The following is a 22,433-nucleotide window of genomic DNA, read 5'->3' as shown; positions in this document are numbered from 1 at the left end:
CCTCAGGAAATAAATGGTAGCTAAACTTATTAAAGGCAGGACAGGATGAGTTCTAGAATCCCAGGCACTTGACTTCCAACCAGTGATCTCTCCATTTGAGCCACCCGCACATCTCTCAGGGATCCTATCAGTGGTCACTACGCTCGGACCTCGGCCTGGGCAGATTCCCCTCTACACACAGGAAAAGGGATTGCTGGTGGCATTAAGCATCCCAAGGATTGTGTGTGAGTGCTGCCATTTGGTGGCTTTTCAAGATATTGCCAGCAATAAGGAGAAAGGATAAAGGACAGAACAGACATTTGGCAAAAAACAAAGTATTATACTTTCTTTTCGAACAATTTTTAAGTGTTTGGCACCAAGGCAAACTGGAATCTTCCCCCACCCACGCTGCTTACAGTGAACTGATTAAGTATAAATGGCTTCAACTGTTAAAGAAATCACTGGTGAGCATGTACTTTACAAGAGCCTCAAAAATGCTTATATTCTTTCATGGAGTCATCCCATCCTGGGAGTTTGTCCTAAGGAAGGACCATTGTTTTCAGGGTTTTTATGGGAGAGGCACAATGACTAAGGTCATCCAAACAGAGGCAGTGTCCCACCCCAGCCAGAGCTGGGACATCAGGAACCAGAGTGAAGAAGACAAGGCCCAGGAGGGCCTCATTCAGGAGGATAGTGGGGCTTTCAGGGACAGGGAGGCTGAACCTGTGCTTTCCAGGCAAATGGGAGCCCACTGGACTCAGCTGAACCATCAACTAAGCCTCGGCCCACCCAGCCCAGCCAGCTTGCAGACTAACTCCAGACCATACTTGATAAAAAAGGACCTTTAGGAAGAGGTAAACTCATTTCTAATACCCTCAACTGGGATGGGGGACAGGAGTAAGCACAAGTGGGTAATAGCTGGTGGGCAATGACAATGCTCCATGGTTGGCAGGCAGGTGTCTGGGCAAGGTGGCCCTGGGTCTACACCATGTCAGATCTTACTAAGGCTTTGCACTGGGCTGTCTCCACATGTATGTTGTTGAGCCTCTTTGATGTCCATTTAAGGAAAAAAAAAAAAAACTTGAGAAGTAAATTGATTTGCCCAAGATCATGCAAATTATTTAAGTGGCTGAGCTGGGACTGGCTGACACGTATTCATTCATCTGACAAACACAGCTCTTCTTCTATGCAGGGACTCTGCCCAGAGACCTGGAGATGTCATGCCCTCCAGGAGCTCGCAGACAGAAAACAATCCACTTGGTGAGTTTGGAGTGGGAAAGATGTATCAGAAAGCGTTCCTGAAGTTGCTGAGGCTGGCAGAAGGGAAAACATAAGCCCAGAACATAAACAAATAGGCACTGAGATGTGAAGCACTGTGGTAGGGAAGGAAGGAAAGCTTGGAGCAGTTAAGTAGCAGAGCGCCTGCAGTGTGCCATCTCGTGGCTAATTAAGACGTTGCAGGCAAAAGAGGAAAAGAAAGACGTCTGTTGCTAACACTAAGTATTTATTTACTCTACGCTTCCTGTACATACATTAACACATTTACTCTTCACTGCAACCCAATAAGATGGGCATCATTTTACCCTTAATTTTCATATTCAGAGGCTGACGCACCTATGTTACTAATTTGCCCAACATCATGCTAATATAAAATTGGCAGGGCAGGATTTGCCCAGGGAAGTCTGGCTTCAAGTCCAGGGCCCCTCCTGGAGGAGGGAGGCTCACCTCACAGATGTAAAGGGCTGGGTCCCGCTTGACTCTGTGTTTGGGAAAGGTCTCTCGAGTGACCATGTGTGGAGGATAGTTTGAGCATGAAGCAAGAATGAGAATAAGGAGGACAGAGGGTTGCTGCAAACATCCATGCAAGCTGCAGACCTGAAGCAGGGGAGGTAGGGTGGGGTGAGGGAGGGGGATTTGGGGCCATCCACCTCTGGCCTGGGTGGATGACTGGTGGTGCCCCTAGCAGCACAGGGGGCTCAGATGAGTCAGAGATCCAGAATTCCATCTTGGTCTGAGGTTCCTGCAGAGTTGTGCAGGGGGTAACTGGGTCCTAGAGGGGATGGAGCTGAAGATGCTGATTCAGAAGCTGATACTTCATGGGAAGGAATGTAAATAAACGGAGGGGATAAGATCCTTATGACATTCATTCAACCACCATTGACCGGGGACCTCCCATTATTCCGGACCTATGCTGGACACTCGGACATCATGACAAACAAGGCAGCTGTGGTCTCTGCCTCACAGAGATCAGCTGTCTTGTTCAGAGAGCACCACCATGACCAACGTGAGGCTGTGAGTCCATGGGCCTGTGTGAGCCTGGGGTGCTGAGGGTTCACCAGGGTGGTCAGAAAGAACTCCCCAGAGAAAACGGCCATCATCCTATTGTGCTGAGAGCAGAAGCATCAGACAGGCCACTGTATCTTGCAACAAGAAGACAGGATTCTGGTGCTCCTAGTGAGAGCAGATTCGGCAGAGGACTGGAGGTGGAAGATGTGGAGGTGCGAGCAGGCAGGATGAAGGCAGAAGTAGCCACTACCAAGCATCCGCTTAGTTACTAAGGGGACCGCTCTCCAGTTCCCAGATGCCTCTTTCTAAAGGACTGCGAATGCTACAGTGACAAACACTTTATTTTCCTCTTCATCTTCCTATTTCTCTCTCTCTCTCACACACACACACACACACATACAAGCACACACGGAACTCTACATTGAGGTAGAATTAACAATAGATTTAAAGTCAAAAGAGCAGGGTCCAGTGCCACTTCCAGACTGCGTGACCTTAAGCAATTTACCTCCCTTTCTGAGTCTGCATTTTTTCCTCAAGAAAATAGGATCAGAAAAAAATCTCCAATCAGAAATCATCCTACACACCACAAAACAGCTGTTAGCTTCAGCGTGCGAACCATCACCACCACCATCACTGCCTTTGGGTTGGAGGGAAGGCCCTTCCCAGTCTTTTGTTGCAACTTGTTAGCTCTTGGCACCTGGAAGATTCTTCCATCAGCTTCTTCCCATCCCTCTCTCTCCTTTTCCTCCCTGCTCGCTGGAGCTCACTCTCCTCCTCCACCCGTCCTCCACTTCACCAGCACCCATCCTCATCACCACCCCCATCCCACACCCCAAGCTCACAGCCTGAACTGGTCAGGAGCCCAGTTACTCATTTGCAAAGTCCACATACAGAACAGTACCAGCCTCAGCAATGCAGAACAAACCAGCCCCATTATGCTGGCTCCTCCAGAGGTCCAGGGGGACAGCTGGGCCCAGCACATTCTGTTCCAACCAGCCATGCAGAGCCTCTAGCTTGCCTCTCAACCTGACTTGTCACATGACACTGGGCAGGGGCCATCCCTTCCTTGGGCTGCAGATTCCACCGTGCAATATTATTAATACTAAACTGAACTAAATGACTTGAAGGATTTTGCTAGCTCTGACACAGAGTGGTCCTGCATCCAACCGAGTTCATCCTGTAATAATAATAATAATAAGACAAAAGCTAACATTTGTTGTGTGCACTAACTGTACACTTGACACTATTCTGTGTATTATGTACACCACTTTTTTGAGTCTTCACAACACCTCTTATTAAATGGACACCACGTACTCCCCCCAGTTTACAGATGAGTAACCTGGAGCTTTGTTGACTGATTTGTCCAACACAGTATTAGTGTCATATCGGTTTTGTGTCCAGGCTGCCTGGCCCAGACCTGTCCTCTTAACCTCCCAGTGGGCATCCAACTGGAAAGCAAAAGCTCTGATTGAACTAGAAATTGCTCAACTGCACTTCAGACCTGCCCTATACACCCAAATGCCCCCTAGTCCTCTCCCTGTAGACATCCCACCAGCTCCCAACCACTTGTCCAAATGCATCCTCATCCCACACACTCCTTCTTGTCCCCTGGCACCTGTCACTCTCGGGGCCACCCACTACCCAGTGCCTTCGTGAGAAGCAGGAAAAGGCGCCCAGGTTGCAGGTAGAGGCACAGTTCACACAACCCCATCAGTGTTCCCCAAGAGGTTCCACCATCTTCCAGCCTGCTCAGGATGATACTGAGACTCGTCCCTGAACTTTCTTTCTCTCTCTCTCATCAAGCTCTCTATTCTTCTTCCCCACTGGGCCAGGGTCTCTAGGGAGCAGGGCACCACCAACATTATCATTCCTTAATCTCTGGAATAATGACTCAAGACAGAGGCCATGGGGCTCTTGGACCGTTTCTGAGAGAAAGGGAGGTGTGTCATGAGGACCGGATGCTAAGTCCCCCAGAGCCTGGCCCTACCAGTAGTACTCAGAACCTGAAGTTTTCACGGAGCTGGCCTCTAGGGACACAAAGAGGGGGCGCTGGAGGCCCGGCTGCCCTGGAAACCTGCAGTGCAAGGTGCTGCACAACCTATGAGGTCCCCCGGGCCCAGCCTTAGGAAGGTCTTTGGTCCCAGTGCTTAAGGGGGAAGAGCCCCCTGCAGGTACAGTTCAAAGGCTCTACTGAATCCACCCTTCTCATTGAGTGTGCAGCCACCAGGGGGCAGCTGAGGCTGCAGGCAGACGTGGGCGGGGAGGGGGAGAACAACCCCTCCCCACCAACTGAAGACCAGATGGAGCATCGGTGATCACTGACCCCAGGACCTTCAGCCAGAGAGAGCTTGAGAGAGGGTGTGCAGGTCCTGTGTATGTCTGTACCTATGTGGGGTGGATGATATGGACTAGGATTTAGTCTCTCCCTCTGGGTCTCTTCACCACCCCCTGGGGCTTCCCTTTCCTGGGCCCAACTGTGGGTGCTGGTGACTCAGAGAGGAAAGTCACCCCCTGCCTGCCCTTGAGGAGCTCCCAGACCTGACGCTGGAGCTGCACACAGACAAGGGAACAGGCAACACAGGGCAGTGAGCGCAGAGATGCTGGTGTGGCCCAGAGGAAGCCCTTAGCCCAGGGGTCAGGATGAGCTTCCCAGAAGTGACTGCTAAGCCGAGCTTAGGGGGTCTTCTGGCGAGTTTCAGGTACAATGATAACACATACATTATCTCTGCTTCCTCCCAGTAACCCCTCCGGGAAGTCATGACAGAAGCAGTTTTACTGGCAAGTGAAAAGAACGTCCAGAAGCCCAGGTGGTTCCACAAGCAGTGAGGAGAAGAGCTGGACTTTCAACTAGAGTCTGCATGGTTCTTAAGCCCCAGTCTCGGCCACTGTGTGGACTGCTGGGGTCTGAAAACTGAAAGGAGACCCAAGCTCGGGGCTCCAGGCCCGTGGACCAGATCTGAAGGGGAGCCAAATGTCTCCCATCTTCATCCCAGAGCAAGTTCCACCGGTTCCAGGCACCTGACTCACCTGGGAGCTTGGCCTAAGGAGATAGGGTAGGATAAGGAGAAAGACAGCCCATCACAGACACTGGACACCTCCCATCTCCCCTGCTCCTCTACCCTGGGCTGGGGGAGGAGACTCTGCCTGGCAGACGTTCCCCTGTGATATTAGGCTCCCTGAAATACAATAAGAGTGCAGTGTTTCTGCTCATGTCACTCTGAGCATGAGGGAAGTCATCTGGAAAATTATTCCAAGCCCCTGCCACTCTATCTTAATAACACTCAAGCTAGGACTCTGCACCCTTTTTTCAAAACCAACTCCAGGCTGGAAGTTCTTCTTCAAGTCTAACTGAAGTAAACTGTGCTGCAACCTACTTTCAACTCTGCAGTTGCTGGGTGGGGCTTTTAGCGTAATTCGGGTGTAGCCTACAATGTAACCCTGTGAAATCCACACGTTGTAGGTAGAGGAAGAATAGGAAAGGTGCCAGCCGTGTTCCAGAAAGCTGGAGGAGCAAGAATGTCTTCTGGGAGTAATAGAGCCTCTGGGTCCTGGAGCCAGGGCCTGGGCAGCCTTCGCCTTCTGCCCAGAGAGCAGGCGGAGAGATCCGCAGGAGGTGAAGCAGCACAAAAAGTGAGACTTGGGTGAGGGCACCGGACTTCGCCCTGCCTCGAGGGGCATCAGGGCAGCGCAGGCACGTGGGAGAGCTGGAGAGAAGGCAGGGGGAGAGCCAGCTGGAGAAAGAGGGCGGATGAGAGGTGAGAGAGAAGGCGTGAACAGTGAGTTCAGGTGGAGGAAGGAGAAGGAAGACACGCGACCGATACAAGAAGATGGAAGTAAAAACTGCACTCCGAAAGAGACTAGCGCACACACACGGAGATGAGTAAAGGCTGGGAGAGCCAAAGAGAAAACGGGCTTGGGACGGGGAGGTCCGGCCTGGGGAGAAGCGGGTGGGGAGGGAGCAGGAAGGCGTTGAAGGAGCATCCTCCCCTTTGTCTGTCAATCAAGGCAGAATCCCCTTCCCGCAGGGCCGGAGGGGCGGAGAGCTTCCCCCACGTCCCCTGACGCCCTGCGCCAGCCCAGAGGCTCCCTCTCCCAGGCCCCCCGAGCGATGCCCCCTGGGGACTGGCTGTGCAGCCCCGATAGATGGTGGGGGGCCCAGCTGGTGCGTTATCAGCCTCCTCCAGGAGCCAGCCTGAGCCACTCAGCGGCTGCCAGGCTGCGATTAGGCCCCCGGAGGGTCATTAAGCACCGCCCTGGCCCGGACCCAGCCTCCTTTCCCTCCTTCCTCTGGCCAGACTGGCAGGTGGGAACTAGCGATAAGGACTGGGGGCTCCGGCAGTTCTGGGGCCGGCATCTCCATGCCCTCTGCCCCCTGTCAGGACAGGAACATGGGGTTGTGGGGAAGGTCAACGCCAGCTCAGCCCCACAAGGACCCCGGGATGGCGTTCCCACCATCTTGGCCCGGCTGGTGGGGAGGGAGCTAAGGAGGCTCCTGGAAAGGCCTGGGGGTGTGGGGGCTAGGGGGAATCTGACCCCCTACTCACCCACCGGGCCACCCCAGCCCAGCCCACCACGGCCCCCACCTTCAGCACCAGGACAGGACGGCAGCTGCCACAGCCCCTGCTGGTAAACTGTGAGGGGCTGGAGGGGAAACAGGGGGATGGCATCTCTGCCTTCAGACCTGGCAGGCCAGTGAGGAGTCAGACTGGGAACTGCCTCCCCCCAACCCTGACACCACGGGCCTGAGGTGAGACAACAGGGGGCTGAGGTGGGAGAGGACGTAGCTTCATACAAGGAGGATCAGACCCAAGCAGCCAAAGGCTGGGCTAGCTGGTCCCTTGACTCTATCCTCTGGTCTAATCAAGGAAGACTTCCTGGAGGAAGAGGTACCTAGGCAGGGTCAAGGAGAAGGAATGTGCAGAGTTTACATAGGCCGAGTGGGGTGAAAAGGCATCCTCCCATGTGTGCAAAAGCTGAGAGTGGGAATCACGGGCGCTCCAGCCACAAGTCACTGAGTTGAAGCCCGGAGAGGGGAGGCGAGTCACACAACAGGGCAGAGACCCAGCCAGCCCTCAGCTGGGGGATCTTCTCTCTGCTGCAGGCTGCAGACTAGCCCCCAGTGAGGTTCGAGGGATGGTCTGGATTTCAGGTGGAACTCCCCAGGGGTATTTGGGTGAAGCCCTGGAGCAGCACAGGGTGTAATGGAGGAACGAGAGGCCGTGACAGGTGAGACAGGTGGCAGAAGAAGATCTTAGGGACAAGGTGGGCTGCTTCCTGCCCTCCAGCCTCTCTCCTCTGGATCTTGGAGTGCTCCCGGGAGAGCCCGCCTCCAGTTGCCACCCTAGACAGAGACAGAGGCTGTTCTCATGAGAATGACAGTCCTAGAGGTGAGGGGTCTCCACGGTCAGCCAGCCTGGTAGGGTCGTGTCCCCTCCCTCCTGCTTCATTCTCCCAGGGGGCCCAGTTCCTTTGCCCCACCCCCACCTGGGACTGGGAGTCAGTGGCTTAGGAAGGATAATTCCCACTCAAACTTTGTGGTTAGCCTGGCTAAATCCTCCACAGAGGGTCAGCAGAGCTCAGAGAGGACACTGACTCTCCAAAGTCACACAGCAAGTCAGGAGGGGACTTGCTCAGACTCCAATCTGAGCTTCCTGAGTCCTAGACCAAGACTTTCCCTAGTGCTTCCAATGCCCCAAGCCTAGCCCAGAGGGGCCATGGGGATGAGGACAGAGCTGGATGAAAGAGCAATGAGTGAACCCACTGCAATGTCTGGCAACATGGAGGCAGGGTCGGGTGGTCAGGGTTGGTGCTACATGAAGAGCCCAGAATCAACCAGATTTGCAGCTGTGAAGGGCAGGTCAAGAGAGGAAGACTTGGGACTTCCTTGGTGGTGCAATGGTTAAGAATTCTCCTTGAAGTGCAGGGGACCCAGGTTCAATCCCTGGTCAGGGAACTAAGATCCCACACACCGCAGAGCACCTAAGCCAGTGCACCACAACTAGAGAAGTCTGTGCACCGCAAAGAAAGATCCTGCTTGATGCAACAAAGATCCAGCGTGCTGCAACTCAATGCAGTCAAATAAATACCTGTTTCCTTTCAAAAGGGGTGGGGTGGGGTATGCTTTTTAAGAGGGTCTTTGCCTGGAGTAAGAAGTGTGCTCCCTGGCCCCAGGGGTTCTCCCAGAGAGGCCTTCCTGGAAATTCTCCAGAATCACCATGACAGTGGCCTTGGAAGATGATTTGGAAAGCAAGATTGGGCCTCTCTGGAAGCCTGAGGAGCTATTACTGAGCTATTTAGAGCCTCATACCCAGAAGTACAAAATGTCTTTATTTCACAGAAATAAGGGCTGTTCCCACAGTCTGGGGAGGGAGATGTGAGGCAGGATGGGAGGTGCTGAGCTGATTGTCCTTTTCAGAAGAGTCTTCTGAAATGAATTGGGCAGGAGACCCCCTAGAACCTCAAGGCCACAGCTGAGCCCCAACCTGGACACAGTCTGAGCGTGGACCTTGGCAGGAGGGTGGGGCAGACATGGAGGTTGGAGAAGGCAGGCCCCTTCCTGCCGATCCCTGTACAGAGAGGGAGGGGGCTGGGCATGGACACAGGCAAGCAGGGGTCACATTGGGGTGCTGCAGACCTTGCCCTCCTCCTCTGGGATGTTCTCATAGGCATTCTCGTGCTCACTGGACCTGAAAGAGGATGATAGGGGTCATTGCTCCTTCTATCCCATCCCCTTCTCCCTGCCCGATCCTGCACTTGTGAGGGCTGTGTCTTCCAGAATAAATGTTTGAGTCCCAGAGGGGTTCCCTTGACCATATCTGGTCTTCTGCACCTGGGTCCAGAGGCCTCCTACCACCACCACCTGAATCCCATCTCTCTCTGCCGTCTAGCCTCTCCCCTGGGAGCCCCACTAAGAAACCCCCCATTGAGCCCACTTCCTCACTGAGCTTCCTCCCCTACAGATTCTCCTCCCCACAGAGTCCTACTCATCCCTTCAGAGTCCCTTTCTTCCACTGAGCCTCTTTTCCTCACTCCATCCCTCCCTATGAATCCAATCTACCCGCTGAGCCCCTCCCCGCACCTAGTCCCCATCCCCTTACTGAGCCCTCTCTGCAAACTGAGGCTGCATGTAGCCTTGCAGTCCTCCCAAACACCTCTTCACTCACCATCCTCCCACACTGAACCCTTTCTCTTCACTGAGCCCTTCCCCACATGAGCCACCATCCTCCCCACCCTCTCCTCATCAAAAGCTCCTGGTCCTGAGGTCCCCGGGAGCCCCTGGAGCACAGGGCACTCTGCCCTCTACCAGTGCCTCACCTGAAGCTTGCTGCCATTGAGGAGTACTTGCCATCTGTTCCCACCAGGATCCCGTCTGCTTTGTTTCCAATGGTCATGACCATGTTTATAGGCGCCCTAGGGACAGAGTTCATCAATAGGGCTCTCTGGGTCCCCTCTCCCTCTGTTATCCCTCCTCCCTCTAGTCCAGTCAGACCCTGTTCTATAGGCTCTAAGGGAAGCCCCTCTCTTCAGCAGGGCCCAGCAGCCTGGTTCTGGCCACACTCTAAGGGGTCTCACACCCTTCTCCCTGATTCACAGTGGGGCCCTCAGGTTCCAGCCTGAGGTCTACTAAAGACGTACCCCAGACCTTGTACCAGCCACCTCCCAGTCTCCCTCTGCTGTTTTCCTCTGGCCTCAGCTCAGCTCCAGAGCAGACTCGGCAGCACTCAGTGTCTGCCCCAGATTCCCCACAAGATTTTCCTAGAAATAGGAATGGCCACTGAAGGCAGAGCTGGGGCCAATGGAGAAAAGAATCATTTCCAACAACAATCTCCTTGCCTCTTACTCAAGGGTGGCCTTTGCCCCAACATCCCTGGACATCACTGTCATGAGGGTCACCATGACCCTAAGCACTGCTCGTCTTTCCTTGGATATCCTATGGGCACCGCAGACATAACATATCCAAGTTGGCCCAGACCTGCGTCTTCTCTCTTGGTCTATGTCTCGGTGGGCGCTCCCATCAGAAGCCTGGATGTTTTCTCTGTCCTTCCTCCCTCCGGTCTCTGTGTCCCCCTCCCTTCCTTTCTCGACAGCTCTTAGACCTGTCCCCTATCTCCATCTCCTCTGCCGCCTCCACAGTCCAGACTGTCTCCTGACCTCATCCTCATCCCTTTTTCTCATCTGCAGACATCTCATCCCGAGACTGGCTTACACACTTGCACTGGATCCCTACTGCACTAAGGACAAAGCCTGAAGTCGGGGGCCTTAGTACACAAGCATCTGCCTGGCCTGGGCTCTGCTGACCTCGCCAGCCTATCTCAGGCCTCCCCATCCCTCTCTCCATCTGGGAGCTGCTCCTGTTCATTCAGTGTGTCCTGCAGGGCTGCTGCTGGCACCCAGGACCGGGCCACCAGTATGAGAACTGGGGGCAGATGCATACTTGCCCCAGAGTTGACAGGTGCAGAAAGAACTAGATTTCAGCCCAGCCCCCTCTACCTTTGTACTCTGCCCTGAACTTAGGACCCCTCAACTGTCGTGCTCTCCCACCCTGCACTGTGCTGGGACTGGCTCCTGCCTGGGCTTCAGGATAAACATACAGTAGGAAACCTTCTCTGATCGCCCTCCTTTCCCCCCAGGTCAGGCCCACACGGCACTCTGCAGGCTCCTTTAGCATCAGCCTCAAGCTGCGATGGCTCCCACCATGTTTGCCTTCCCTTCCCATCTGGGAGTCTGTGAGCACAAGAGCAGTATCTGTCCCATTGCCCCCTGTACCTCCCGAATGTGACATGCCAGCAGACCCTGGAGAAGGGCAGAACATTCCTGTCCAGGGGTTTTCACAGCCCCCATCACAGACGGGCCGCTGTCCCAACTATACAGGTAGAAACACTGAGAATCCGAGAAGAGACGACTGCCCCCACTGAGTGCACTCAGCTCTAGGCACCAGCAAACCTCAGCTCTGCTCCCTGAGACCTCAGGCCTCCGTGTCCCTTCCACACAGTGAGAGGATTTCATCAACCCTTCTCCCTGCTATGAGAGCAGTGGCCGGGGTCCTGGTCCCACCCTGCCTGCGCCGGCCCAGACCCCAGGGCCGCCCAGGTAGCACTCACGGCTTTTCCTGGCACCAGAAGTGGTTGACAGCAAAGGCGATTGCGACAAGGACCAGGAACACAGCCACGGCGATAAGGCCTTGCATCCAGGGCTGCAGGTTCCCCCGGCCTGGAAAGGGAGGAGTGTGCTGTGTTTTGGTGGGGGGGTGGGGGGCTGGGGGTGTCCTGCAGCAAGCTGGGCGCAGTGGGGCTGCCAGTGCAGGGGGCCCTCCTGCCTCTGGGCAGGAGCCTGTGCTGGAGGCTCCCAGCCTGCTGCCTGGACCAGAGGAAACCTTCTGGGGAACGAGGACCTCGTCTGACCACTGGGCTTATAAAGGGGACGGTGGTTCAGAGGAAGACAGGATTTGGAAGAAAGAAAGGAGCCAAGGAGGGAGGAAGCCTCAGAGAGCAGCGTCTGAGGTCCAGGCAGCCCAGAATGTCCCTTCCCCCAGCCCTCTCCCGCTGCAGTGGGTAACAAGTAGGGGCCCCCAGGGAGAGCCTCGGCCCAGGGACCAAAGGGCAGCCCCCTGAATAGCCAGCTTGGCCCTGCCAGGGAGGGTGGCTCCCCTCCTCCCCTGCTCCCAGGCTGGGGAGGCCCAGAGCTAATAGGACTGGGCTGGCATCTGGAAGATCCTGTTTTGTAGCAAATGGGGTTGGATAGACGTGGGAGCAAGGACAGGCAGGGCCGTGCAGCTGGGGGTGCCAGGGACGCCCAGAGGAAGGCTGGGACAGAACACCTTTGGAAAGGCAGGACAGAGGGCCAAGCTCTCTCTGGGTCTTGGCAGGAGGGGAGCTTCCAACCTGATCCCCTTTCGGCTCCTCTGGCTGGGTGCCCAAGGGACTGAGGCCCCATCCAAGTACCTTCTCTGCTTTTTGACCCTTGACCCTTGACACCACCTCTAACCCTCAAGATTTCCCAGAAGTCTCTGCCCTCAGCCACTGGCAGCCCCAAAGGGCTCTCCTCTCCCTGGACATCACCGTGCTCTGTGAGCCCGAGAGAGTCTGGCCACACTGAGGACAGACACATAGTAGCAGTTAGATGTCTCAGGAAGGGACAGAGGCCAACAGGAGACTTGTGAAAGGTCCTGCTTCCAGGCCAGAATACCTGCACCCCTAGTGCCATCCTGTACTTAAAGGGCCCAGGCTGAGCATCAGAAACTTCATTCTGCCTCATTCCTTCTCAAAGGTCCTTCCTTGAATCTACCCGAAAGCTCTCCTGCTGCCCAGAGGCACTGCCTCCTCTCTGAGCAGTCCCTGATCCTGGCAGGTGTTGGGAATGAGGGAGGGCCCTGGAAACTCTGTCCTGTGGTCAGACCTTGCTCATCTCCTTGGGTGACGGGAGATACACAGTGTGGTTACTGTATGTTCCATACTTGGCAAAACGCTGTGTTTTGGACTCATTGTTTCCCCAAAAAACAATGGTTCAGGCCCTTTGTTTCCTCAGGTCAGTGGCTACTCAAGGATTGGGAGTCAGGGCTCAGGCCCTGGGAGGCCTATCTCTGCAGCCAGTTCCCTCCAGACACACCAGGGACACTGCTCCTCCTTCCAGGTGGCTCTGGGGTGGACATACAGCACAAGGAGCAGGGCCTGGGGCAGGAGAGAGGAGATCTAGCCCTGTCCCTTCTTGCTCTGGTGTGTGACCTACACAAGTTACTCAGCCTCTCTGATCTTCAGTTCCCAAAGACCTGAGAGACAGAGTTGAAGCAGACATGCATGAGAGCTCAGGGCAGCTGCAAAGGAGGGGTGCTCTGGAAGTCAACCCCCTCTGGGCCCAAATCCCACCTGCAGAGTCCCCAGACTCTGGCTGCAAACACAGCCTCACAGCACAGGGCAGACACCAGTTGCTGGGTGTGGAGCTTTACCCATACAAAGCCCTACCCCACCCCTGCAGGGTGGGTGCCCTGGGAGGTGAGTGGGCAGGTTTATCGTCTTCATTTTATGGATGAGAAAACTGAGTCTCAGAGAAGGGCAGTGATTCGCTCATCTCCTTGGGTGACGGAAGATACACAGCACACAGCAACACCGAGGCGAAGCTGGACAGAGAGCCCAGGAAGGTGGTGGGAACCACACTGGGACTTTGGGTAGGAAACAAAGGGGGTTTAGGCCAAAACCATGACAGCACCGCCCCAGAAACAAGCCTGCCATTGAGGGGTGGCTCAGCCCCTACTCCCACCCTCCTGGAAGCCCCCAACTCTCAGAACCCAGCCATCTCTAGGGCAATTCCTGCTCCTGGAGCGTGGGTCTCAACTCCCCTCCTCAACCCTAGATCCAGCGTTTCCCTACTGCCCTCATTTCTCACTTGGGGGAAGCATGTCCCAGCCAGAAGTCTGTGTCTGCCTTTGGAGGTTCCTCTGGCTAGCCCAGTGCCTCTTCCCCCTCCAACCTGCAGGTGCCAAGGGCGATGAGGACAGAAGACCACCCCTTCCACCCCTGGGCTCCCAGCACCCAGCCCGACCCTCTCCTCCCCACAGCCCCGGGGCTGGTCCAGGCCCATGCTACCTTGTTGACAGCTGGCAGGTGGCACTGCCATGAGCAGGCTCAGGACGACCAGGCTGAGCACTGACATGGCTGCAGGCACCTGCTCGGGCGGCTGGAACCTGGGCCCCTGGAGCTGCTGTGGGTCCTGTGGGCCTCCGCTGAGATCAGCTCAGCCTGGTTTGACCCTGGAGGAGAGAAGCTAGTGAGGAAGGAGGCAAGGGAGGAAGGAGGAGGGGAGGGAGAGGGAACCTGCCCTCCCTCGCACGGTAATGAGCTGCCAGGCCTGGCCTTCCCTGGCCAGAGCCCAGCCCACTCGGGCTGGCATTTGAGGTCATCTTCCAGAGACCGCGGGGCCAAGCCTTGGGAGGTGAAGGGAGTCAGGCCTCACCTCCAAGCCCCAGGCCTCTGGAATCTTGTGCCAGCTCCCCCTTCCTGGCAGTGGGGCTGAGTTCTGGGGAAAGGTGTGACACATTCTTGCTCCTGCCAGGGGGCGGGGCCTCTGGGCAGGGCGACAGTGGGATTAAGAAATTTGCTGGTTGGTTCCAGACAAGGGGAAAACCCCAGAGGCTAGGAAAGTTCAAAGCTGCCCTCTCCCTGAGAGCCTGGCCTATTTCCTGTTCTTCTCACCTGTTCCCACTCAGCCAAGCCAGACCCCAGGGCCCCAGTCCTGCACACAGCCCTGGCTTCTGTCCCTGCACTCCCTGCCCAGTTCACTAGCTCTCTAAATCTGCCCTTTTCCATGGGGATCACGACAGAGAGCCTGAGGTCCTAGTTCCCAGCCGTCCCCACCCAGCCAAGCTGACCTGACTCAGTTCAGCTCCACCGCTTTGCCCCAGAGTTGGTCCCTGGAAGCTGGGACAGGATCTGAGCTTGGTCAGAGGCCTCTGCACACACCTTCTGATCCCTCTCCACCCATCCCAATGAGAGAAGTAGGTGTCCTGCTCTGGAGGACAAATGAAGGACATTCCTAGGTTGGAAGGTCCAGTCTGAGGCCCTGAACGCCTGGGTCCTCAAATCTCAAGATCCCATGGAGGTCATCAGGCCCTCCAGCTCAGGATCTGAGAATGACCTGTTGAGGCCTGGGGGCCAAGGATCTTACTGGGTCTCCTTCCTCCATGCCCCCCTACATTCCTCCAGGAGTACAGGAAGCCACAGATGCTGGAGTCTGGCTCCACAGAGGCCAAGAAAGAAGGAACCAGTAGACTGGGCAAAGTCTCAGAGATGGAGGGTCCCCAGAAGCTAGGGTGTGAATTGGAAGCCCCTGCCCAGCCCCCCTGCCCAGATGCCACCAGACTGGTGCTCACAGGACCTCCTGGTCAGCCCTTGATATCACCAGTGGCACACCCGCCTCATCCCTGCTTCCTAGGTGTGTGTGGTTGTGTGTGCCCACTGCCATGGGGGATACACACATTCATGCAAAATGGGGTCTCAAGGTGGTCTCTGGGAACTTGGCTTGGAGGTGAGAGATGCCGTCTGTGTGTGCCTGACCTACCCCAGCTCTGTGTCTTCAGTGTGTTCTGGCGCCATGTGTGACTAGAGTAGGCACCGGTGTGTTAATGAACAGCCAGGGCATCACTGATTAGAATGCAAGGAACGGAGTTGAATTTAGCAAACAAACACTGATAACCTTCTTCTAAGCAGGGGAGTTAGAGGATCAGATTTGCATTCAAGAAAATACCTCTGGACACAGAGTGGAGAATGAATGGGGCACCCACAGACCAGAGAAAGGAAAGCCATGGGGAAACTTACAGTAGCCACGCAGGGGCTGCAGGGTGAGGCAGAGGGAATGGGATTGAGCCCTCCTATTTAGGAGGGCTGAATGGACAGGACATGGCACGAGAACACCGACTAGCTGGGAGTGGGGAGTGAGAGGCAGCGAGGAGCTGAGGCTCACTTCCGTCTGTGGCTTGGTGGCCCCTCACAAGGGGCCGGGGCAAGTTTCAGGAGGTGGGGAGGGGTGATGAGCTACAGGTTTAGATGTATTGTACTTGTGGACGCTCCATAGGGAAACATCCAGAAGGCAGGGGGATCCCCAGGTCTAAGGTTGCTGCTAAGTCGCTTCAGTCGTGTCCAACTCTGTGTGACTCCATAGACGGCAGCCCACCAGGCTCCCGTCCCTGGGATTCTCCAGGAAAGAACACTGGAGTGGGTTGCCATTTCCTTCTCCAATGCATGAAAGTGAAAGTGAAATCGCTCAGTCATGTCCGACTCGAAGCAACCCCATGGACTGCAGCCTACCAGGCTCCTCCATCCATGGGATTTTCCAGGCAAGAATACTGGAGTGGGGTGCCATTGCCTTCTCCGAGACCAGGACACAGCCAAACACAAAGGGTCTTTCAAAGGAAGAGGAGCCAGGGTGGAGCAGGAGGAGAAACTCCAGGAGAATTGGGTGTCCCAGAAACCGAGGAAGGCAAGATCCAAGAAGAGATAGGGAAGTCACTGCTGGGACCCCCTCTCCAGCCAGTGCGCCCCAGGGGCAGCTCAGCCTCTGCCATCATCCCCAAGTCTCAGGTCCCACCTCTCACATCCAAGCATCCCCCCTTCCCTACAGAGTCCTGGGAAAGACAAGGACTCCCTGGGCCATGCTTTGGGGGCCGTGGGGGAGGGGGGCGAGCAGGAAGGACAGCAGGTAACCACCAGGAGGAAAACACACCTCCCAGGTCAAAGTCCCAAGCTTTAGAGCAAAACAAATTGTTCCGGAAAAGGGGGGGCAGGGTGTGGGTGGACACTTGGCTTTGAGGCTGGTCACTGCACTGTAGGTGTCCTCATCCAACTGAGGGGGGGTCATCTCTCCAGCTGTCTGGACACAGCCCTGGGTCCCCACAGTAACAAGTTGGATCCCCTGCTGGTCTGGCTTGGGTCCAAGATCTGGACTCAGGCCTCAGCAGCCCCACAGGGCTGGGCCCTGTATCCTCATCTCTGAGCCACTATTCCATCAACACTCAGCTCCTCCCTCCTGTTCCCAGCAGAGCTCTGTCACTCTGTGTCATCAGGCCCCCTTAGGTCCTCCACCCAGTTAGATCTTTTGCAATTACCCTTCAGAAAAACCAAACTGGTTCTTGTTGCTTCTCATTGTTATTCAGTCACCACTTCGTGTCTAACTCTCTGCGACCCCATGGACTGCAGCCTGCCAGGCTTCCCTGTCCTTCACTATCTCTTGGAGCTTGCTCAGACTCATGTCTATTGTGGAGAAGGCAACGGCACCCCACTCCAGTATTCTTGCCTGGAAAATCCCATGGATGGAGGAGCCTGGTGGGCTGCAGTCCATGGGGTTGCTAAGAGTTGGACACGAGTGAGCGAATTCACTTTCACTTTTCACTTTCACTTTTCACTTTCATGCATTGGAGAAGGAAATGGCAACCCACTCCAGTGTTCTTGCCTGGAGAATCCCAGGGATGGGGGAACCTGGTGGGCTGCCATCTATGGGGTCAGACAGAGTTGGACACGACTGAAGCAACTTAGCAGCAGCAGCATGTCTATTGAGTCAGTGATGCCATCCAACCATTTCATCATCTGTCGCCCTCTTCTCCTGCCCTCAATATTTTCTATCATCAGGGTCTTTTCTAATGACGCAGCGCTTTGCACCAGGTGGTCAAATTATTGGAGCTTCAACTTCAGCATCAGTCTTTCCAATGAATATTCTGGGTTGATTTCCTTTAGGATTGACTGGTTTGATCTCCTTGCTGTCCGTGGGACTCTCAAGAATCTTTTCCAGCACCACACTTCAAAAGCACCAATCCTTTTGTGCTCAGCATATCTCTCACATGTTCTCACATCTGTACATGACTACTGGAAAAACCATAGCTTTGACTATACCTATCTTTGTCAGCAAAGTAATGTCTCTGCTATGTAATACGCTGTTTAGGTTTGTCATAGCTTTTCTTCCAAGGAGCAAGCATCTTTTAATTTCAAGGCTGCAGTCACTGTCCACAATCTTTGGAGCCCAAGAAAATAAAATCTGCCACTGTTTCCACTTTTTCCCCATCTATTTGCCATGAAGTGATCAGACTGGATACCATGATCCTAGTTTTTTGAATGTTGAGTCTTAAGCCAGCTTTTTCACTCTCTTCTTTCACCTTCATCAAGAGGCTATTTAGTTCCTTTTCACTTTCTGCCATTAGAGCGGTATCATTTGCATATCTGAGGTTATTGATATTTCTCCTGGCAAACTTGATTTCAGCTTTTGATTCAACCAGCCCAGCGTTTCACATGATGTACTCTCAGTTCATTTCAGTTCAGTTCAGTCACTCAGTCGTGTCCAACTCTTTGCGACACCATGGACTGCAGCATGTCAGGCCTCCCTGTCCATCACCAACTCCTGGAGTTTACCCAAACTCATGTCCACTGAGTCGATGATGCCATCCAACCATCTCATCCTCTGTCGTTCCCTTCTCCTCCTGCCTTCAATCTTTCCCAGCATCAGGGTCTTTTCAAATGAGTCAGCTCTTTGCATCAGGTGTCCAAAGTATGGGAGCTTCAGCTTCAACATCAGTCCTTCCAATGAACACTCAGGACTGATCTCCTTTAGGATGGACTGGTTGGATCTCCTTGCAGTTCAAGGGACTCTCAAGAGTCTTCTCCAACACCACAGTTCAAAAGCATTAATTCTTTGGTGCTCAGCTTTCTTTATAGTCCAACTCTCACATCCATACATGACCACTGGAAAAACCATAGCTTTGACTAGATGGACCTTTGTTGGCAAAGTAATGTCTTTGCTTTTTAATATGCTGTCTAGGTTGGTCATAACTTTCCTTCCAAGGAGTAAGCATCTTTTAATTTCATGGCTGCAGGTACCATCTGCAGTGATTTTGGAGCCCCCCAAAATAGTCAGCCACTGTTTCCACTGTTTCCACTGTTTCCCTATCTATTTCCCATGAAGTGATGGGACCAGATGCCATGATCTTAGTTTTCTGAATGTTGAGCTTTAAGCCAACTTTTTCACTCTCCTCTTTCACTTTCATCAAGAGGCTCTTTAGCTCTTCTTCACTTTCTGCCATAAAGGTGGTGTCATCTACGTATCTGAGGTTACTGATATTTCTCCCGGCAATCTTGATTCCAGCTTGTGCTTCATCCAGCCCAGCGTTTCTCATGATGCACTCTGAATATAAGTTAAATAAGCAGGGTGACAATATACAGCCTTGACATACTCCTTTCCCAATTTGGAATCAGACCATTGTTCCATGTCCAGTTCTAACTTTCGCTTACAGATTTCTCAGAAGGTAGGTAAGGCGGTCTGGTATTCCCATCTCTTTAAGAACTTTCCACACAGTGATGGAAAAGAATTTTCCACACTGTGATCCACATAGTCAAAGGCTTTAGCGTAGTCAATGAAGCAGAAGTAGATTTTTTTTGGAACTCTCTCGCTTTTTTGGTGATCCAACAGATGTTGGCAATTTGATCTCTGATTCCTCTGCCTCTTCTAAATACAGCTTGTACATCTGAAAGTTCTCAGTTCATGTACTATTGAAGCCCAACTTGAAGGATTTTAAGCATTACCTGGCTAGCATTATCTTATACAATTATATGGTAGTTTGAACATTCTCTGGCATTGCCTTTCTTTTGGGATTGGAATGAAAATTAACCTTTTCCAGTCCTGTGGCCACTGCTGAGTTTTCTAGATTTGCTGGCACTTAAACAGCATCATGTTTTAGGATTTTAAATAACTCAGCTGGAATTCTATCACCTCCACTACCTTTGTTTGTAGTAATGCTTCCTAAGGCCCACTTGACTTCACACTCCAGGATGTCTGGTTCTAGGTGAGTGACCACACCATCGTGGTTATCTGGGTCATTATGACCTTTTCTGTATAATTCCCCTGTGTATTCTTGCCACCTCTTCTTAATCTCTTCTGCTTCTGTTAGGTCCTTGCCATTTCTGTCCTTTATTGTGCCCATCTTTGCATGAAATGTTCCCTTGTATCTCCAATTTTCTTGAAGAGATCTCTCCCATTCTATTGTTTTCCTCTATTTCTTTGTATTGTTTATTCAAGAAGGCTTTCATATGTCTTCTTGCTATTCTCTGGAACTCTGCATTTAGTTGGGTATATCTCTCCCTTTCTCTTTTGCTTTTCACTTCTCTTCTTTTTGTAAGGCCTCCTCAGGCAACCATTTTGCCTTCTTGCATTTCTTTTTCTTTGGGATGGTTTTGGTCACCGCCTCCCATAAAATGCTGTGAGTCTCCATCCATAGTTTTTCAGGTGCTTGTCTATCGGATCTAATCCCTCGAAGCTTCTAGTAGTAATAGTGTAGTGTTAGTCGCTCAGTCACATTCCACTCTTTGTGAACCCGTGAACTAGGGCACGCCAGGCCTTCCTGTTCAAGGGATTCTCCAGGCAAGAACACTGGAGCTTCTTGGAGTCTCCTATCTCCCCACCCTCTTTAGCCTGCCATTCCCCTTGATGCCAGCAGGTGGCAGAGTCTAGCTCTGATCCCAGACTAGCTGGGGAGGGCAGAGAGGGGCCTGTTTGCAGCTGAAGGTTCTGCAATTTCCTCTCTCCAGCCCCCTTCTTCCGACCACTTCCAGGGGTAGTTTGGAAGAAGGGAGGGTGGACGCTGACAAGTAAACAGTCAGTGATGCTGTGAACAGCACACATGGCATGCTCAAGGCTGTGCCCCAGGGAAGCACCGACAGCTACCTCATTAAAGATGGTATCCTGGAGGAGGGGCATGCTGGAAAGCTAGCTGACTTGTTGGATCTAGCAGAGTGACAGCTTGGGGAAAGCTTCCAGGCAGAGGGAGCTCAGCCTGAGGAAAAGCAAGGAGACACATTCAAGTAGGGTGCTTTAGAGCAAAAAAGTAAAAGGCTTTTTAACCCATTCTTATATTTCATGTTGCTAAAGTCTTTGCTGCAAACCTGAGAGCTCCTGGGGACCTTATTTTATTCATTCAAACAGATCCTGCTTAACCCCCTTTAGGGCTTTCAGTGACTCCTCAGATAATATCCAAACTTCTTAGCTGGGCTTGAAGACCCCACCACGGCCCTTATCCTTCTCTCCAGCTTCATCTGGCCCCAGGGCCTTTGTCTCTTCTACATCAGGGCCTCCTCCACACTCTCTCTTCACTCTGTTTGCCGGGCAGACTCTAACCAATCCTCCAAGTCTTGCTTCAGGTATCACTTTCTCCAAAGGGCTTTCTTTGATCTCCCTTCTCCCCCATCTGAAGCCAGTCCTTCTGTGAATCCCCTACTTGTCTCTTTATAGCCAGTATCACAGGTTGCAATGACAAGTTGATATGTGTGTTTACTCACTTAATGTCTGTCTCCCTGGAGAGAAGGCACCCCAGCACATTATTACTGAGCACACACCCAACAAACGTTGAGTCTCAGCAAATCCAGTGTCTCCCTCTGGCCTGGCAGAGAGCAGCTCAGAGAATGATTGTTGAATGAATAAGGTATTTTAGCTCTCAGTTCAGTTCAGTCGCTCAGTCGTGTCCGACTCTCTAAGACCCCATGGACTGCAGCACACCAGGACTCCCTGTCCATCACCAACTCCCAGAGCTTACTCAGACTCATGTCCATTGAGTCAGTGGTGCCATCCAATCATCTCATCCTCTGTCATCCTTTTCTCCTCCTGCCTTCTGTCTTCCCCAGCATCAGGGGCTTTTTTAATGAGTCAGTTCTTTGCATCAGGTGGCCAAAGTATTAGGGCTTCAGCATCAGCTCTAGTTGGGACCTTACGTTCCTCTGTCTGTTAGCTGCGGCCGCAGAGCATGGATCTACTTCATCTCTGGGTGAAATGAGACAGGGTTCTGGCTGTTTGGAGAAGCTGGAGCTGGCTAGCCTGGGATAAGCATGAGTTTCCATCCTTAGAGGTGCACAAGGCAAGGCCAGGAACCAGGTCACCCAGTAGGGGCAGTTGTAGAAGGGGTTCTGACCCTGCCCACTCGGGAAACCTGTGATTCTGTGACTCTGTTAACAGATAATGATAGATTTTTGTATTTTAATCAGGTTCTGAGGAAGTGGGCTGGTTAGGACTGTGGTGAGTCTCTCTCCTCTCACACTCAGCATCTGGTTCACTGGGCTCCCTTCACTAAGCACTCCCTCAACAGGGTTCATGGGGAAAGCATTGTATCCGTATTTTCACAAACCTCTAACTGAAATTCACCATTTTCTTCCATCAGGAATGAAGGTATCAAACCACAGTCCCTCTGTGATGTTTTCATGTTACCACACAATTGTTGCAGATATCTGGATGTATTGTTTCTGCTCATCACTATGGAAATACATAGTAGTTATTGGACCTAGACTTCCACTAGATCTTGTCATAAAATACACATAATAGCTGTTGTTGTGCAATCACTAAGTCATGTCCAATTCTTTGCAACCCCATGAACTGCAGCATGCCAGGCTTCCCTGTCCTTCACTATCTCCCTGAGTTTACTCAAACTCTCATCCATTGAATTGGTGATGCCGTCCAACCATCTCACCCTCTGTTGCCCCTTCTCCTCCTGCCCTCAATCTTTCCCAGCATCAGAGTCTTTTCCAATGAGCCAGCTCTTCGCATCAGGTGGCCAAAGTATTGGAGCTTCAGCTTCAGCATCGGTCTTTCCAATGAATATTCAGGATTGATTACCTTTATTTTTAATATCTTAATAACTGCATTTCAATGTAATA

At 53.0% G+C, this 22,433-nt stretch overlaps 1 protein-coding gene across 2 annotated transcripts; it reads right to left on the bottom strand.

The window, feature by feature from the left end:
• Positions 1-8,571: 8,571 nt before the first annotated feature.
• Positions 8,572-14,283, bottom strand: PDZK1IP1 (PDZK1 interacting protein 1). Of its 2 annotated transcripts, XM_027537347.1 has the most exons (5): positions 14,212-14,283; positions 13,845-14,008; positions 11,367-11,475; positions 9,580-9,675; positions 8,572-8,951 (listed from the first exon to the last, which is right to left on the bottom strand). In XM_027537347.1, exons 2-5 carry the CDS (start codon positions 13,909-13,911, stop codon positions 8,879-8,881), a joined length of 345 nt encoding a protein of 114 aa, XP_027393148.1. In that variant the 5' UTR covers positions 13,912-14,008; positions 14,212-14,283; the 3' UTR covers positions 8,572-8,878. The 2 variants fall into 2 exon arrangements, with proteins under 2 accessions (XP_027393148.1, XP_027393147.1); XM_027537346.1 differs by lacking the exon at positions 14,212-14,283 and having other exon boundaries at positions 13,845-14,064.
• Between the last annotated feature and the right edge of the window lie 8,150 nt (positions 14,284-22,433).

This window comes from Bos indicus x Bos taurus, chromosome 3, assembly GCF_003369695.1.
Source record: "Bos indicus x Bos taurus breed Angus x Brahman F1 hybrid chromosome 3, Bos_hybrid_MaternalHap_v2.0, whole genome shotgun sequence".
Lineage (NCBI taxonomy): Eukaryota > Metazoa > Chordata > Mammalia > Artiodactyla > Bovidae > Bos > Bos indicus x Bos taurus.
This window is presented reverse-complemented; position numbering and strand designations above follow the sequence as displayed.